A 19,805-nucleotide genomic window follows, 5' to 3' on the forward strand; every position below is an offset into this window, starting at 1 on the left:
CTTGACGTTGAGCCTTATGCATTTCTCCTATATGCCAAGCTCTTTCCTGTCTTGGGGGCTTCATGTATGCTATTCCTCTCAGCTAGAAAACTCTACACATTGCGTCTTCATCCCTGTCTAATTCTTGTTTATCCTACAGATTTCGGCTTAAGTGTTAGATTCACAAGATAGCCTTTCCTGTTCAACCCTCCAGCACTCCATTAAGACATTCTTTATGATCTCATAATATCCTGAGCTTGTATTTTGTTGCATTTGTCACAGTTGTAGTTAAATAATTGTGTGAGATTTTTTGATTCATATATGTCCCTCCCACTAAATAGTAAGCTCATGAGGACAGGGGTTATGTCTATCTTGTGCATTGCTATCTTCTCAGTAACTAGTATAATAATAGGAACTCAATAAATGACAGATGGTCAGGTGGATGGATAGGTGGATAGATGGATGGATGAACGAAGGAGTGGATGGCTACTCAGACAGATGTACTGACAAGGAGTTTTAGTAACAGTCATGTCAAGTCAGTATTTTAGGTTAAGGGGTACAAAGCCTAGCCCCTTAGAGTCAGTTTGAACTCCAAGAATGTGATTACCTTCTGATGAGAAGAATGAGAAATGACTGCAATGTTAACATAGCTCGTTCACCTGAAAGTCATTACATAAAATATAGTTCTTTAATTTATTTAGATAACCTTAACAGTTTGCTTCATCAAAGTAACAAATACTTTTTTAAGAGTACTAGTCCATTAAAGCAAGTAATATTTAAGTACTAATTATTAACCTATTTCTCCTCCAAACCAACCTATTAAATAATTTTTTTTTTAATCAAACAGTATTTGACTTTTCCTTTTAGGTGGTCCTTTATGTTCTGCCATCTGGGTAGGGCTTATCTTTAGATGTCCTTCCAAATGAGATTTTATTAATTGACTCTTTAGCTTATTCTTTTGTTTCTAGCCAAATCTTCAGCCTGGGTTTTCTCTGAACTCTTTCTTGTTTCATGTCTGTGCTCAGCACTGCCACCACTTCTTCTCCCTCATCCCCATCGAATACTTTGCTGCCGCTCAATTACATCTTATCATGAAGTGACCTTCCATGGCTGAAGAGGATGTTAATTTTCTAGTTAACAGTCCCATGTTAATCTTTGGGTTTAGAATCGTATTTAAGGTCCAATCAAAGTGTTGCCTTCCTCATTCACAAAGACACTTTTTTTTGTTTTTGAGGAAGATTAGCCCTGAGCTAACATTCGCCACCAATCCTCCTCTTTTTGCTGAAGAAGATCAGCCCCGAGCTAACATCTGTGCCCATCTTCTTCTATTTTATATGTGGGACACCTGCCACAGCATGGCTTGAGGAGCGGTACTTAGGTCCACGCCCAGGATCCGAACTGGCACACCCCGGGCCACTGAAGCAGAGTGCACGAACTTAACCACTGCACCAGTGGGCCAGCCCCCACAGAGACAGTTTTTTAAAAAAGGATTTTTTTAAATTATAAATATATCATACATGCAAAAAATGTGCATAATACATACACAGTTATATATTTTAATATATAATTTAAAGAATAATTAAAAGGTAAATCCCTTTATAACACCAGCCAGGCCAAGAAATTGAATATTGCCGGCCTTCCGTAAGCCCCTCTTGTGTTAGGAGAATCCACTATCCTGAATTTTATGGTGATTATTTTTTTGTTTTTTTATATATGTAACCCACTTACTTCTGCACCCCTAACAATATAATTTGGGTTTGCCTGGTTTTGAACTTTTCGAAAATGGAAACATTCTGTATATATTTGTTTGTGACCTCTTTATTTTGCTTGGAGGTAGATTCTTCAGCCATCTTTTCTTGCTTTCCTTCTATTACGTTATAACTAATTCATCCTCTCAGAATCTCTCTTGGCCAGAGTCAGAGGGTAGTTCCAATCTGTATTTGACTCTGCTATTTTAAAGAGCAGCCAAACCCCTCTCCAAGTTCTCTTTTAGAATGGATGCAATAAACCGAGTATGCTTTGAAACTTATTAACAAGCCATCTGTACTAGGGGCAAAATGAGACCTACTTTGTAATAGGCTGTAAAAGACCTAGCGATTTATTTGCTTTTGGGGCCACGTTCTGTCTACTTAACTAGAGTACATGCCTTTTGAAAATGAGGACTATTTCTAATACTTCTTTACAACTTTAAAGACTAGCACAATGCCCCGTTTACAGTAGTCACTAATATGTGTAATTTGTTGATAATGATAGACTAGAGAAATCATAAAGATACCTTGGTGGCTTTGATATTGAAATGTAATCATCAACTATATATTGCCTGTATACAAAAGTGAGTAATACAGGCCCATAAAAGCTCATAAGGCACTAAAAAACAGATTAAAGGGGAATTAACTGACACTTTACTAAAAAACTTACAAAAAGCTTTAACCTTTTATCTATAGTGTTCACATAGGTAGTATGTTAAAAATTGATTTTCTCACTGGCCACAGTAATATTTCTGTGTTGCTCCTCCCTCACTGCTAATAGATTCTTCCTCCATTATTCATACCATTATAACCAAGAAGACTGTCCTCTCTTACTTAGCCAACTGCAATAGGCTCCTCACTGATCTCTGTGCACCCATACTGATCTCTCTCTGCTCTATTGTCCACATCACGGTGAACTTGGGGAAAATAAAAAGTCAGTTTGATCATATTACCTTTTCACTATGAAGCCTTCAGGGTCTCTCCTCTGTTCCTAGGCTAAGATTAAAATCCTTACTGGAGCCTGCCTACAAGGTCTTCCATGATGTGGTCCCTATCGATGCCAGAACTGTATTCCCTCTTATCCTCATTGCTCTAGCTGTAATATTCTATCTTTCCTTTGATCGTCCATCATTGGATCTTTGCACAAACTTTCTCTCTGGAATGTTTTCTTAACTCACGCTCATCCTTGAGCTCTCAGTTGAAGTCTCGTTTCTTCAGGGAAGCCTTGCCTGACCTGCCTAAGTTACATTCCCCCATTTTTGGTTCTCAAAGTAACACATACCCTTCTGCATAGCACATGTCACAGTTGCAATGTTACGTTAGTTTGTTATGATTTTATTTTTCTTATGTCTATGCTACTAGAAGAGAGACAGGTACTGAGCACATTTACTCACAGATCTATCCCTAGCACTTAGCCCGATACCTGATAAATTTTGAACACCTAGTAAGTATTTCTGAGATGAGTGAATTATGAAGAACTCAGAGAACTTGGTACTGCTAATTAGTACTTTTCTTGAGTCATAGTCATGCTAGCAAGCCATAAAGACCAGAGTCTAGCAACCAACATTTTTATACCTAAACACTATAATTTTGTTAGACTCTTTGTAGTTTACATGGAATGATGCCAGGAAATAGGTTTAAAGTGAATTGTAAGCTGGCACAGTTCTTGTAGAATCAATCACCTGAGAGCATATATTATATTCAGAGAAAATTGAAACTATTCACTTGATGAAATATCTGTGTGGTTTGGATTTACATAAGTAATTCAGAAATTAGCAGCAGTAACAAATGAGATAGTAAGAAACTCTGTATTAAAGGAAAATAAAAAGGGCTGAGCATGTTTATTTTTTTATTCACTTAAACACAACTATAAAGTTTCTAGGTTTCTACTGTTGCCTTGTTGAACTCAGCATGTCATGTATAATCTACCTACAGTAAGTAATTTCATTCTCCTCTTCTGGGTATAACTGCCTTTTTTTTAGCTGAGGTTCAATAAATAGGGCAAAAAAAAGCACTTATGTTTAATTTTTATATTTCTCTAGAAACTAAGCAAAATGTTGACAATGTAAATGTAGCTGGAAAATGGTTAAGAAAATATTCAACACATAGTAAGTTCTCAATAAATATTTTTTGAATCAATGATCTTGCTTAAAGTTACTGAGACCATTGAGACTGTTGAAAGTGTTAAGTATGAATGTAAGTTTCAAGAATAAAACTTGAAATGTTTAGAGGTTGTAATCATTCATAATACAGTATGAAGCACTGGAAAGCTGAGACTTCATTGAGAGTTTCCTTTGTCTGTACTAAAACAATGACCTTTCTTTAAATTTCAGTTTCAGGTTTGAATTTTAACCAGTATAAAATTGCATTAAAAATCTCACATCTATAGAAAAATCAACATGAGTATGTTTTTCAAATTTCACGTCTCTGCCCCGGTAGATAGGTTCTATAAGCAAGTACACTTATCAGGTTCTAAGTAATGATTACTCTGTGAAGGTAAAGAAATATGTTTTTATTTTAGGATAATTCTTTTTTCATGTCTCTGGTTCCAAAGAAGCATTGATTGTAAATAACCTTAATAAACAATTAGATAATCCTATCTGATTCCTTTTGTGTGGGCCTTTTTTTTTCTTTTTAGAAAAGTTAAGGATTTTTTTTTTTTAAAACCCCACTACAAGTTAAAATTCCTGATTGTTTGAGTATTTCCTAAACCTTCCCCAGGCTCCTTAAGCTGCACAATACATAGATTCATGCCCCAAATATCCATCTTTCAGGTATAGTCTCTCTAACCTTTATTGTAATACTGAATTTACATCAACTTTTCTTTGTTGCTGTCATATAAGCAGTCTTAGTGTTAAATTTTAAAAGCCAGCAAAATGTGATTTTTGCTTTTGAACAAGTCAGTCTGTACCTTCTAAATGAACAAAATATCTAAAAAATGCCTTTGTAGAATCCTGCTGATTTGAAAACTATAACTAGTGGATACCTTGTTTGTATAATAGGTACTTTTACCTAAGTGCTTGTAAAAAAAATTTTTTTAGTGTGTGTTCATTTTTTCTGCATTTTGGCATCCAGTAAGAATCTGGAGTTGAACTGTTTTTACATCAGTAAGTTATAATAGTTTGAATTTAAATTTTTTAATCAAAAAGAAACCATTGTTATATCTGAGGAGCTTCCTTAATTAGATGATTTGAGAAAATGATTATGCATTTTTCTCTAAAATTGGTGACCTGATTTTATCAGTCAGTGAATTCCAATCCTTTACCTCAGAACCACTGCTACAGCTTTATTGGTTAACAATAATAGTAATATTCTGGAACCAAAATAGCTTACATAGATCAGGGATATGATGCAGAGCCCTGTAATTAAAAGAAAACCAAAATTAGATCATCTTTTAATGTCTTATCTTTATTTTTCTGAAAATTTTTAGAAAATTTAGTTTTGAATCTCTTAAGTACTTGGGAGGAAAAGAATATTACTTGAGTTATTTGTGGTTTTCATGTGTGCTTTAAATGAACTGTTATATTTTGGATATGGAGAAGATACATCAGGATAATTATGAGACAGGACCGCCTTTGTGGATGACCAGACACACACGTGTGTATGTACATATGTAGTACATTCTTTTGATAAAGTATGTGTAACTTTGAAAGTGAAAGTTCCTCTTAAGATTAATCTTACCTTCTGCTGCACTGTTCAATACAGTAGCCACTATTTAAATATGTTAATTAAAATTAAATGAAATTTAAAATCCATTTCCTCAGTCACATGTGCCACATTTCATGTGCTGCCATGTACAATGTAGACATAGAACATTTCTATCATCATGGAAAGTTCTATTGGACAGTACTGCTCCGGGGATTATCATGATATATATCCCGGTATAAATTCTTTCATAATTTTTTTTACACATATACTCACATTATTACTATTTTGCAGAAATAAGATCATACCATACAGCTTGTTTTTTGTCGTGATATTTTTGACATCTTTTTATATTACTATATATACATATAGATTACCTCATTCTTTTCATAGTTATTTCATTATATGACTGTACCATGTTTATTTAACTGGTTCTCCATTGACGGACATTCTACATGGCGAAGCCAGAATAGATGTTTTGGAAATAAGACTCATTTTTGTTTGATTGGATATATTTTGTTAAACCCTAATTCTTTGTTATAGTACACAATCTTTGCATGTGTATTGAAAGGGATAAAGAGAGGCTGTACCTTAAAGTGAGGTGGAAATGTCCATCTAGCCTATCAAAAGTTGGAATATCTTTAAACTGTGATAATGAAATGTGAGAATGTTGTTTAAATTCTCTAGTCGAATATTTAAGTTAAACTGACTGAAACATCATTCATTCTTTTTAATTTTTTTCTACTCTCTTAAAACAGGCCACAAATGCTCACACCAATGAGGTGGTGGCAGTTAAGAAAATGTCCTATAGTGGGAAGCAGACACATGAGGTAAGTTAAAGACAGCTGTCTACCTGAACTAACATAAGCAAGTTCGGATGAAATTGACAGGAGAAACAAAGTTCCTTAAACATTTCGTTATCACAATTCTTTTTCTTCCTTCTTGTGAAGCATACAATAAATGTTCCTAATATTCTAGCTCAATCAACTATTTTGTGGAATAGAACATGGGTTAGTATAGTGAATTTATTACAATATATTTGGTGATAGATTTATATTTGCATGTATTCAAACTAAAGAAATAGAAATTTAAATAGTTTCTTCATTTATTAAACATTTGCTTGTGCATTTAAAAAATAAAAGAACATTTTATATGTATACTTGATAATAAAATACTATTTTCAGTTTAAAATAACATTTTCTTTCTGACTTCAATAGAAATGGCAAGATATTCTTAAGGAAGTCAAATTTTTACGACAGTTGAAGCATCCTAATACCATTGAGTACAAAGGTTGTTACTTGAAAGAGCACACTGCTTGGGTAAGTCAAAGGACTTCTATTATTTATTTTTTTCTATTAAAATTTTTTTCTTTTTTTATTCTATTATCTCTTTGAGTTGTAAAATTATCAGTCTTATTTCTGTCTCATTTGACTTTTTTTAATCAATATTTAACATTTGTTAATACCTCAGAGTATGCCAAATGGTATACATTTCATAAGATTAAATTTATCTAGCTATTGGAAAATTCCGTTCTGTAAGCGCTCAACAAAGAGACAGTGAAAAGTTAACACTATTCTATAATGATTTATTTGTAAAAGTAAAGGGCAGGGCCTTTTATTCTCATCCTAGAATTTTTATTGTTGACATTTCTCATTCCCCACTCCAATTCCTTCACAATTTAGAATTGTGCTTGATATTACCAACACCGTCTAAGTTTTACCAAACAGGGCCTAGCACTATGATTTAAATAAAACAGTTTGTTGTTCCACTCTATCTTCTTGAGTATTTTTATAAATTATTGTGTTTCTGTTATTAGGTTGGCACATTAGGCACTATTTAGGAGATGAAAATGTTATACTTTGCCCTTTATCAGATTGCTCACTCCAACTTAAAGTCCAATTTAACTATCATTTATTGAGTGCCTACCATGTACCAAGTCCTTTCCTGTACATGATCTCTGATTAGGGAATGGAAGTTTTGTTCCCAGAAAGACTATCAAACAGTATACTTAAAAATAAACATTTCTGTTCAGGCAACTCTTAAAAGATATCTAGAGGCATTGCTTCTGTTCTGAGCAGAAGAAATTAATCAGAGGAGTATCTCATCTGGAAATCAGTTCTCTCGCAATCTCAGCTGTCTTGAAGGAGTCAAGGGATTTCGAGCAGAGAGAATAAATGTTACAAAATCAAGTGCTAAATTCATGTGTTTCAAGTCTTAGAAAATCCTCTGAGCTCCTATTTGAAGCCTATTTACTCTTAGATTACATAGAGTACTAATAACTTTGGTCACCTGATCTCTGTCTACAACTGATTTGATAGGCTAATTAGAAGGAGCTCCCTGGAACTGAGCTGCTGGAGACATTCATACAAACAACCACAGACTAATTTGACCATAAGGAAGAAGTGGGGGAAGCTAGAATGCGGACCTGAAAATTTAAAAGCAGAGCAACTAGAGCTGTTTAATGTCAGGAGCAAACAACCAGCCACAGCTCAGTTGCCTTGTGTTATGGAATAATGTGGAAAGAATATTTGTGAGCAGAGCATGGAGTTGTTTAATATGTAATTTAAAAAATATAAGCATATATATATATATTCCGTTACTCAGTTTAAGAAATTAGAAAAGTATGTGATACAATAGAGAAATGTTTCCATCAAAATTGGTTAAAGAAAAAAAGTATTGGGGCCGGCCCAGTGGTGGAGCAGCTAAGTTTGCACGTTCTGCTTCACTGGCCCAGGGTTCACTGGTTCGGATCCTGGGCACAGACCTAGGCACTGCTTATCAAGCCATACTGTGACAGGCGTCCCACATATTAAGCAGAGGAAGACTGGCACAGATGTTAGCTCAGGGCCAATCTTCCTCAGCAAAAAGAGGAGGATTGGTGATGGATGTTACCTCAGGGCTGATCTTCCTCAAAAAAAGTGTGTATTTGTCAATTATACCTCAATAAAGCTGAAAAAAACAGTGCACGTGAAAGACTAATGTTCATTATAGTAATCATTTATGTGGAATCTTTCATTTCACAATAAGAAATAAAATTAATGTTCGTGAATCTACTTTTAATGTCAAGCAGAAAACTATAATAGTTTCTGATCTTAAACTTTGAAGCTTCTCATATTGTTTTAAATTATTCCAGTAATAGAATAATTTTTATATATTCATATATTTAATTTTGTGGTCTCACATTAATTTTGTAAATGAAAGGAACCAATGTATTAATATTGGTTATGTCTAGGTGATTGTAGGAAATTTCTACTTTATAACAAGTATATAGTGTTTTTTCAAATAACAGAATAATAATTTGCAGGAGTATGTTTGCTTGTTTGTGTGTGTGTGTGTTTGGAAATTGGTCAGTGAGCACTCATAGTTCTGACCTTGGTAAATCAGTAGCCTAGGATACCTAAAAAGTCTAAGATGAGAGTAAAGAAAGAGTTTTCTCATTTTTGCTTTTAAAAAGCCTCCCAAGATTGCAAACCCAATAGATACAAATAGTATTTTAATAATATTCTAGAAATATTTTTAGATATAAATTTAAATATCCCATATCTCTCAGGGATTCAAGCTAATGTAAGGATGTATAGCAGGCTACATCTTTAGATTGAGTTGGTTTTTTTTGCTGGGAAAGATTGGCCCTAAGCTAACATCTGTTGCCAGTCTTCCTCTCTCTTTTTTTTCCTCCCCAAAGCCCCAGTCCATAGTTGTATATTCTAGTTGTAAGTCCTTCTAGTTCTCCTATGTGAGCTGTTGCCACAGCATGGCTACTGACAGACAAATGGTGTGGTTCCACGCCCGGGAACAGAAACTGGGCTGCCAAAGCCGAGCATGCTGAAGTTTAACCACTTGGCCAGCAGGGCTGGCTCTAGATTGAGTTCTAAACAATATTTTCTTGTATAGAACTTTTTAAAATATGAAAATAAGGAATTTACTACTTATTTATTTTATTTAACTAGTATTTCCCAGTATAGATTTTACTGGTTTATATATTTGGTTGCCACTTTCCAATTTATAAAATTTAAATTATAGTGCAACCTAGTCACCTCAGATCCTTTTGAAACAGGATGGTGTGGAAATTAGTAAATAAATAAACTGGCAGTCTCAGCTTGACCATTTACAGTGAATATTTCCATATCCGGTCCTCTTATAGTCTTAGACCAATTCCAAGTAGGAGATGACAAAAACAGATGAGAAGAATTATAAAAATCAATTAGTGCCAGATGACCAAAATTTAATGCGGGTTCAGGTAGGTCAGAATATTTATTCTTCTAGTTTTCTTAGTTCCTTGGTTGCTTGGTTGGTTTCAGCAGCTTCTTATTAACCTTCATTGTTCTGGTTATTATTATAATTTATTACAGTTGGTGATGGAGTATTGCTTAGGCTCAGCCTCTGATTTGTTAGAAGGTAAGAATAAAAGCACTATCCCCTCCTTTCTGCTTTACCTTGACCAGAATGTTATCTACTCCTATAGTAAAGTGCAGTGAGGGCAAACTAAATGGATTATAACGTAGACTCAAGCGTAGTGTGGAGGAGCTGTGTGAACTTTATCTCTGCAGTGTCACTGAAAGTATCTGAGTAATGCTTAGCAGCCTCCCTGCAGTTTAGTTCGTGGCCCATCCTGGACGAGTACACTAAGATGTTTAGCTAATATGAGGTAGTATGTTTAGCCAAAAACATCAAATTCATGTGTATATATGGAAGAGAGGTAGATGGTATCAAATTATATTGATATTTAACCCTTTCAAATATCTTGACTGACCCAGTTCTCCTCTGTAGATACTGTTATAACCAGAGACTGTGTTGAAAATTTACATTAAAAAAAACTTTCTTATATCTTCCTTCATCTCTGAATAGAAATTGCTTATTAGCTGCTTTCACAAATAATGAAAACCTGCAGTTAGAGGGGTAATTATAGATGGCTTTGTGGCAGAGGAGAATAATGCAACCTAAAACACTCTAGGCGTTTAAAATGTCAGAAGAGACTAGTAAATTTGGGCCTAGCCAATTGACTTACAACTGGCAAGTAAATTAACAATTCATTACGATGAATATAAGGCTTTGTTTTGTTTTGAGGGGTTTGTTTGTTTTTATCCTTGAGTTTTCTGTTGTCTGATTATTTATGGCTGTCATATGGAAAATATGTATCCTGTGTATTTAGATGAATGTGTTCCCAAATAGTCGTGTGAGAAAGTATGTAATTCAGTCTGTTATAGCTGTATAGGATAATAAATAGAGGAATAAAACTGATCATCTACTCCGGGATTTTTTTTCCTTCCTCAGTTCATAAGAAACCACTTCAGGAAGTAGAGATCGCTGCCATTACTCATGGTGCCTTGCAGGGGCTAGCCTACCTGCATTCTCATGCATTGATTCATAGGTAAGATTAGAGACCAGTTACATTTTCATTTCAGTTACAGAACTGTCTATTCAAGGAAGCTTGAGAATTAGTGCATGCTCCAGTTTTTAGGGTGCCTAAGGTTTTATGGGACACAAATAGATTGCTGCTGCTTCTGGATGAAAGGAGTAAAGTTGCTGGAATTTACTTCCTATCTCTTGGTCTCCCCAGTATATCCACAAAGACTTACATCATGTCTGTTCTGTAGGTAACTATTCTCCAGGCAGAGTGTTGCAGGGAAATTTAAAGAAGGGCCTTGCAGCCTTTTGATACTGTATCAAGAAGAAGAGAAAATTAGCCTTCTTTGCATATATTTATTTCCTAGCTGAGTTTCTTCCTCCTTTCCTATTGCAAATAGCAAGTCAATCTTATATAAATATATGCTGTTTTATCACTTTAAAATATTTTACAATTCTCTTTTTTTAATTTTTTTTTTTTTTTTAAAGATTGGCACCTGAGCTAACAACTGTTGCCAATCCTTTTTTTTTTCTGCTTTATCTCCCCAAATCCCGCCCCGGTACATAGTTGTATATCTTAGTTGCAGGTCCTTCTAGCTGTGGCATGTGGGACGCCGCCTCAACGTGGCCTGACGAGCAGTGCCATGTCCACGCCCCGGATTCAAACCGGTGAAACCCTGGGCCGCCGCAGCGGAGTGCGCTAACTTAACCACTTGGCCATGGGACCGGCCCCAATATTTTACATTTCTGTAGTCCATATAGATATTTAGGAAGGTATTAATTGTCTTTATTTTGGCAGATAAAGAAACTGGGACTCAAAGATTTAAATAACTTGCCCATAGTTTCACAGCATTTATATACTAAAAGTTGAAACTCAAATTTCCTAACTTCTAATTCAAGCCTTTCCTCTACCTTATATTTTTTTCTACCACAGCCTCTCTTCTCGCTCCAGCCTACTTTCCACCTAACTTCTCCTAAACAAAGATGTTGTTAGCAATCTTTCCTTTTCTCAGTAAAGAACTTCTAGTACAGTTACTTTAATGAATGGTGGTAGAAGTAGTGGAATATGAGGGGGGTATAAAGGATCTGAGATGGCTCTAAAACAAAAGAAAGCACTTTGACATTTACTAGGAAGAAATGAAACTATTAGGTCATAGGTTCCTCTTTTGCTTCTTTTTATTCACGCTAGGGTAGCCATCACCAGTTACTGGTACTATATAAGCAGGACTTCCTCAAGATAGGCAGACTGAAATTCCTGCCATGAATTAGGCTTATTTATAAGGACTAGGAACGAACCTAACCACGTCTGATACATATCAAAGAAATAAATTTAACCATAATGCCTATGGATTTGACACTTTAAAAAATATTTGATACCAAGCTATCATTACTAAACACCAACTTGTTTATGATGATTTTGCCTGCTCCTGTTTAAAGCCACAGTTCAGTTTTTTGTGCCTTTCTTACCTCAATCTACACATTAATATTTTATTCTGTATTATATTTTAACTTCTTTAATATGTAAAAGAAGTTGAAAAGATAAAAAAAATTTAAAGAATGCTCTGTATTTAATATTAAATACCATGTCTCAGATTTTTATTATTTTGATATAAAAGGCAAGTCAGTGTTCTAATTGAAGATAATAGAGAAAAGATATTTTTCTGTTGTAAGAGAAATAAATAATGCTTTTTTTAGTTCTCTCTGCCAATACCTAATGTCGTCATGAGGAAAGAAACTGAATTTTCAAGGGAAGATTTTTGGAAACGTTTTAAATCATTTGAACCTTATCATTTTCAACTTAAGTTTTCCTCATTCTCTCTGCTTTGTCTTTCTACTGCCCATCAACCTACAATTCTTGGTTCCTAGTACTCATTGCACTTCATTCCTTTTTTTTTTTTTTAAAGAGAATAAGGAGTACATCCACACCTTCTCATTCTTAATTATCATACTGAAGAATGAATTCTTTTAAATTAATTTTTAAAACTTTTTGCTGCATAAAATATCTAATAGCTTTAATAGTAACCACTTGCAATTCTTTGTAGAAATACAATAGAAATGCAATTTCCTAACCCCTAATCCTTGTTTGTTTTGATCTTTCAGGGTCTTCTTTTTACTGTACAGTGTTATTTTTAAAATAACACCTTCTATATAACATGTACCCTCAAATGCCTTAGAGTTGCAGTTACAATTAAAGACAGAGAGAAAGGGTCACAGGCAAGAAAGAAAAGGTATGTGTGTAGTTGAGGTTTATTGGTAGGTAGTCAATACAGAGTCATTGAAGGTTTGTTTAGACTCCAAAAATGTCGTGTAATTTGGAAAAGAAAAAAAAAGGGCATTTACAAATGGTGCCAATTTTCCCAGCACAAGGAATACTGTTGGTAACTGGATTTAGTGTCTAAGAATATGCTTTTGTAAGTGTAGCAACTGAATAGCTTTCCTTGTCTGCTTTGTCTGCCTTTTTTCTCATTGCATTACCTCTTTCTGAAGAAAGCTCTACCTTTTAGTAATTACTATGACCCACCTGTAAGTACACCCAGGAATCTGGGCCCCCTTACAACATAGAGTAATTACTAAATCCCCTTCTGGCTATCTGAGCAAGGTGTTTTTTTTTTTTTAATAAACTTTTGGTCTTATTAATTGCATGCTCTGACCTATTCCATAATCAAAATTGAAAAGTAATTTTCTAACCCTCCTATATTTTCCTATAGGGATATTAAAGCAGGAAATATTCTTCTAACAGAGCCAGGTCAGGTGAAACTAGCTGATTTTGGATCTGCTTCAATGGCTTCTCCTGCTAACTCCTTCGTGGGCACACCTTACTGGTAGGTAGAATTAGAAAACATGACATAGTTTTAAAATATGCATTCACAAACAAGATGGACTCATAGCACTGGTTTGGTTTGGTTTTGTTTATTTGACAGTGTCTCACCATATGCCTCAAATGAGGCTTCATTAAAGAAGGATAGAAAACTTACTAGCAAAAAAGAAATTTCCAATGACTAGATTGTTCAAATAAGGTTGATGTCACTGTGTGTAAACTGAGCAGGATTATCAATTCACTGACCAGGCTCAGGTTTTAGATTTCATTTGAAGTTTCTTTTGAACTTTTCTCTTGAGGCGGAGTCTCTAGGCAAGGGACAAGGTAGTTTCTTTAACTTCTCTGACTAGCCAATGAGAATAAATATTACCTTTCAATGAAAGTAATCCAAGTTCTTGTTTTTGTTGAGTTCTCTGATACTTTACCAAGCTTGTCATTCTGACTTAAAGTTTCAGCCATTCTATTTAAGATTCCTTTCCTTTCTTTCATAGATACATTGGAATTTCATTGTATCTTGGAGAATGACTTATATCCTTGGAAAATTACTTACCTACTAAAAAGATGAGCTACTATCTGAATTTTTTTCCATCATCGTCAAATAGCATTTACTAAGCAACTAGTTATACACACTAATAGAGAACACATTAAACTGATAGGCCCCCTGCCCTCCTAATGAAAATCCATTATCAACAAACAAGTAAAATAATATGCATTACCATAGCCTGTTTGTTTGTTTTTTAAGTTGTATTATATTTTAAGTATCTGATTATACTGCTTTATATAGTTCCATAAAGTATTTTCATTTGTTTAAAGTAATTTATTTGTTTCATACATATTAATCCCTTTACAAGTCTCTCTGAGGTAGCTAGTAGAATTCTTTCCATATTATAGATGAAGAAACTGATACACAGAAAACTGAGAGTAAATGGTGGAACTAGGATTTATTGAAAATATTGCATTGTTTCATGTAAATCACTGAGTATATTGTTTGTATTTTGAATAGTGTTTTCCCAAAGGATTTGTGCAAGGAAATAATATCTTTATCAGACAAAATTTTAGAATACTCTCAAAAACAGCTATTTCATTGAATCACTTTACTGGGTGAATTTTGGTTTTAATTTACAACTTGAACTTTGCACATCATGTTTGGCAGGATGGCTCCAGAGGTGATCTTAGCTATGGACGAAGGACAGTATGATGGGAAAGTGGATATTTGGTCACTTGGGATCACCTGTATTGAACTGGGTGAGTAAGAGTTGTTTTCCTTATACTTTTGAGAATCACTCTTTATTATGATTGTTAATTCATTTGTCCAGCTATTCTTTAATCAGTTACTGCTGTATGTGTGCCAGACAATGTGAATTTATTATATTTTTTCTATACGTTTGTATAACATCTGAAGATTCTCTCTGCTTTCTCTCTGCTACATTTTTATGTTATTAATTTAAGTAAAAGAGTTTGAGCAGTTAATGAATGTGGGAATACACAATAGTAAGTATTAACATTTGAAAAACATCCATTCTCCATACCATGAGTGATAATATATGTCCTTCCTTCATGGTTGTATCCATTACTTAATTTACATTCCAACTTGTATAAGGAAAAAAGTAGTAGTAGACTTTTCAAAGATCTGCCTCTAAAAACTGTATTTGACCCATATAGGGAGCAACTCTGGTGAAAACGTCATATTAGAAGGTACTCCCAGCTTTCAAGTTGTTCCCCAAATATTGTTGCAGTTATTTAAAATTGTCTAACACACCACAGAATCTCAATTCTCTGGTTGTATATTTTGAACTTTAAGATATCTTAAAGTTACCTTTATCCAGCAGTATACTGGTAAATCTAATCAAAGACTCTCTTGAGGAGGGGACATAAAAAGCCATAATTTGTAGCATTTGGCAATTTCCATGGTGTAAATATTCCCACCGTAGCCAATTTCAGGCTATCAGTTTGATTCACTAAATATGGAATTGGAGAAAGTTATGCACAGTTGACCTTTCAAAGCCAGTGTGAGCTGCCTCCAGTACAACACTGCCTTTATCTAGATTTTTTTATTTCAAATGTATGTAAATATGTTTAATTTTTTTTTTTTTTTTGAGGAAGATTAACCCTGAGCTAACTACTGCCAATCCTCCTCTTTTTGCTGAGGAAGACTGGCCCTGAGCTAACATCCATGCCCATCTTTCTCTACTTTATATGTGGGACACCTACCATAGCATGGCTTTTGCCAAACAGTGCCATGTACACACCCGGGATCCAAACCGGTGAACCCCAGGCCGCCAAGAAGCGGAACATGAGAACTTAACCGCTGCGCCCCCAGGCCAGTCCCTAAATATGTTTAATTTTTTAAAAATCAGTTTTTCTTTGTCTAATTTTTTAAATTTAGATTTTAATTTTTTTGTTTAATTTCTTCTATCCTGGTATCCAAATTGATCCTGTAAGAATTTCTGAGTCCCAGTCTGATTCTTAGACTATAGTTTTCTCTTTCTGTAAAATGTTTGGCCTATAAAGACGACTTGGGGTACTTGGCCTACAAGACGACTTGTATTGCATTTCCAATTGCTTCCTTGGCCCCTTCCAAAGAAGAAATATATGATAAAGTTACATAATTAGTCTTTTTTTTTTTTCACATTAAAGAGATATTAATGAAAAAAAAAAACAGGGAGGAAACTTAGGATATATACTTAATTTTTAAAAATAAGTAACATTCACTGGTTTCTAAATCAAAAAAATATAAAAAGCCATGCGGTGAAAGGACTTCTTCCCTCCTTGGCCCTGTTCTCGAGGTTCCTTCCCCACCCCTGCCAACACACACAGGGGACCACTTTAGGAATTTCTTCTATATCCTTCCAGAGTTTCTTTACAAATATACAAACATGAATATACACTTATTGTACTCCTTTTCACACACAAGTTAACATATACAAGTTGTTCTGTACTTTGATTTTTCATTTAACAACATCTTGGAGATCTGTTTTATATTAGTGACTCAGACATCTTTTTCTTTTCCATTTTTTTTTACTTTTGCATCATGTTATTCCATTATGTAGATGTACCATAATTTATTTGACTGGTCCTATATTAATGGATATTGGTGTAATAGTGTTTTTTTAGGTTCTACTATTATGTTATTCTTTCACTGCAAAGGAAATTCATCTAATTTATTCACACTTTTTGAGGGGGCACTCAACAGAAATATTTGTGTACTTTTAAAGGACTTATGATGAACTTCAGTAATGCTGTGTAGAACTTGACAAGTTAGTCCTAAAATTCATAAGGCCAAAACTAATCAAGACAATTTTGAAGAAATAGAATTTGACCAGAAGAATCACTCTACATAATTCCATACCATATTAATTAAATCAATATGGTATTGGTGCAGGGAAAGACTAATATCCAATAGAACAGACTAGAAAACCTAGAAACAGACTCATGTATAAGTTATATTTTGGTATAAGACAGAAAAGACAGTACAGATCAATGGGGAGAGGATGGCCAGTTTGATAAATAACATGAGACAATTTGGTAATTTTATGATAGAAACTAAAATTAGATTCCTAGTTATGCCATACATAAAAATAAATTCCGAATTGGTTAAGTACCCAAAAGTAAAATTTAAAACTTTTAGGAGAAGCCCAATTATGCCTCAGTTTCCTCATGTGTAAAATAGAAATAACAATCCCATGAAGTAGGGGCTATTATTATGAAGATTAAAGAATTAATACATATAAAGTTCTTAAAACATGACGAGGCACGTAATAAGCACTATGTAAGTATAATTATTGTTATTATTATTCTACAAGTATACCTTTATGGGTATAGGGTATAGGGAAGAATTTTTCTAAACAATATTAAAAAAACATAATAACAAATATGATAATTTTTATAACTTTAAAATATAATGCTATGTAAAACACAAAAATTAAAAGACAAACCATAGACTAATAGAAAGTAGTTGAAACATAATCTAAACAACAGAGTATTGGTCTAGAATTTATAAAGGACTATTATGATTTCTTTATCAAAAAGACAAAAGACAAACGGCCTGTAGAAAAATGGACAAAGAATATGATCAAGCAGGAAACAGGAACTCTTATACACTATTGGTAGGAATGTAAATTGGTATAACCAGTTTGGGTTTCAAATTGGCAACATCTAGTAAAGTTGATGAGGAGCAGTCTCAGTGACCCACCATTTCACTTCTAAGTATATACCTTAGAGAAATCCTGATGTATGTACACTGGAAAATGTGTACAAGGATGTAGCCTTGTTTGTAGAAGCCAGCAAAGGTGGAAACAAATTCTTATCCAAAGAAGAATGGATAAGTTAATTATGGAATACTATATCACAGTTAAGAATGAACTGGATCTACCTGTGTGAATGTGGATAAATCTCAAAAATCATAACATTAGATATTTAATAAACAAAGAAAGTTGCAAAAGTATAGGTACACTATGATGCCAATTGTGAAGTTTTCATAAATACTTTTATATATTTATGAGCATATGTAAACTAATAAAACGTAACATAGATGTGAAAGATAGAATTTCAGAATAGAAAACTCTCTGAAGCGAAGAAGAGAAATAAAATTCTATCTGCTTTCTTATTTTTTAGAATAAAAAAGATCTGAAATAAATATGCCAAAATAATGATAAACCTAAATGGTAGGTGTCTGTTACAATATTCTGCAAATTTTTACACATTTGAAATATCAAATAATTTAACTTTTTTAAAACTAGAAATAAATGTCCATTCCCATCATTAAAAAAACGAAAGAAACTACTCCCTGCATAGCATAGAGTTAGCAGTGTAGAATAAGTTTTAGAATTAGACACCTCAGATTTGATTCTTGGCTTTACCAACACTTAGCTGGCAGGACCACCATGTATGGCTGCACATAACACCAGCAGGCATTCGCATAGTCCAGGATGTGAATGACACCTTCTGGAGTTGTGTAGCATGTTGATTCTGACTATGAGACTTTGGACAGTTTTCTTAACTTCCCTCAGCCTCAGTCTTCTCATCTAAGTGAAAATAACAAAACATACCATAAGTATTTTCAGACCTAAATAAGATAACATATGTAAAGTGTTTAACACAGTGCCTGGCACATAGCAAATGCTCAATTAACAGCTAACTGCATTCCTATGTAGAACTATTCTATTTTTGTCATTTATAGTCTAAAAGGAACCAAAATTTTCCTTAGAATACTGAAATCATAGCAGCAACTCCTCAGCTACAGCTCTTTTGAGAGGATGTACCACCTGAGTTGAACTTTACAGCTAATTAGCGCCCACCCATTGTTTTAACAAGCTTTTTTCTTATCAAAATCTTTCTAAAATGGAACATGGATTTTACCTTTTCCAGATTTCTTAAATAAAGCAAACAACGTTACCCCTTCATGCTCACTCAAGATCATCTTCACATCAGTTTTTGTGCTATGTAGATGTCGTGATGACTGAAGTTTCAAACAGTGGTTGGCATTGGGTGAAATAGGTACAGATCCCAGGAGATACTTTAGTACTTCTCTCTTGAGACAGGCCCTAGTATGTGCTTACTTTCCAATTTTATCTTTGTATAAGAAAGAATTAAGGTATGTATAACAACATGCTCTCTGTATGAGCCTAACTTCGATTGCCTTTTGTAAAATGATTTAGTAATTAAAGAACAAAGTAGCCATCTCCCAAATTGTTGTCGTATCCTCTACAACAGCTATTCCTTTAAAATGATAGATGACAGTATCCAGTTATACTTAGGAGCATAGACTCTGTTGTCAGATAAACCAGAGTTCTAATTCCAGCTCTGCCATTGCTTAGTCGTATGACTTTGGTCAAATTATTTTAACTCTCTATGAAATTTGCATAATAAAATCCCCTACCTTTTGAGCATTGTCTGAATTAAATGAAAATATTGATTTAAAGTGCTTATTATAATAATGGGTACATAGTATACGCTCAATAAATGTTAGCTGTTATCAACTCAGCTCTGGTGTATATCATATTTCATCCCAATTTTTAGTTTACGTCTTAACATCTCTTTAAAACTGAGAGGTATTTTACAGACAACAGCATTTTATAATTATGATTGGCAGGATTTTTTCCTGAGTTATACATAAAATAGTGGTGCGTCTTAAATAGTGGTATATCTTATAATCAATAGTGTCTTAGATTCAGAGACAGATCATAGTACATGCTCAGTTAATATTCATAAAATAAAATTGTTACCAAGGATATTTAACTTCTCAGCAATTATTCAAAATTTATTATATTGGT

General features: G+C 33.9%; 1 protein-coding gene and 1 long non-coding RNA gene across 10 annotated transcripts in view; one reads left to right on the forward strand and one right to left on the reverse strand.

The window, feature by feature from the left end:
* The window catches only part of TAOK3 (TAO kinase 3), a 169,194-nt gene that overhangs the window by 87,449 nt on the left and 61,940 nt on the right, over window positions 1-19,805 (forward strand). For 7 of the 9 annotated variants that reach the window (XM_008533195.2, XM_070628802.1, XM_070628803.1 and 4 more), the window contains 6 exons: window positions 6,131-6,202; window positions 6,590-6,691; window positions 9,722-9,767; window positions 10,644-10,740; window positions 13,424-13,537; window positions 14,687-14,778. In XM_008533195.2, coding sequence (XP_008531417.2) covers window positions 6,131-6,202; window positions 6,590-6,691; window positions 9,722-9,767; window positions 10,644-10,740; window positions 13,424-13,537; window positions 14,687-14,778 — 523 coding nt within the window. Of the gene's footprint in view, window positions 1-6,130; window positions 6,203-6,589; window positions 6,692-9,721; window positions 9,768-10,643; window positions 10,741-12,820; window positions 12,944-13,423; window positions 13,538-14,686; window positions 14,779-19,805 lie in introns of those variants that run through there. The other 2 variants (XM_070628809.1, XM_070628810.1) reach the window with 2 other exon arrangements.
* LOC139084725 (uncharacterized) overlaps window positions 16,532-19,805 on the reverse strand; it is a 35,260-nt gene continuing 31,986 nt past the window's right edge. Inside the window, exon 3 of the long non-coding RNA XR_011542383.1 lies at window positions 16,532-18,557. This is a non-coding gene — a long non-coding RNA (uncharacterized lncRNA). The remainder of the gene's footprint in view (window positions 18,558-19,805) is intronic.

Source organism: Equus przewalskii, chromosome 7 (genome assembly GCF_037783145.1).
Source record: "Equus przewalskii isolate Varuska chromosome 7, EquPr2, whole genome shotgun sequence".
In the NCBI taxonomy this organism is placed as follows: domain Eukaryota; kingdom Metazoa; phylum Chordata; class Mammalia; order Perissodactyla; family Equidae; genus Equus; species Equus przewalskii.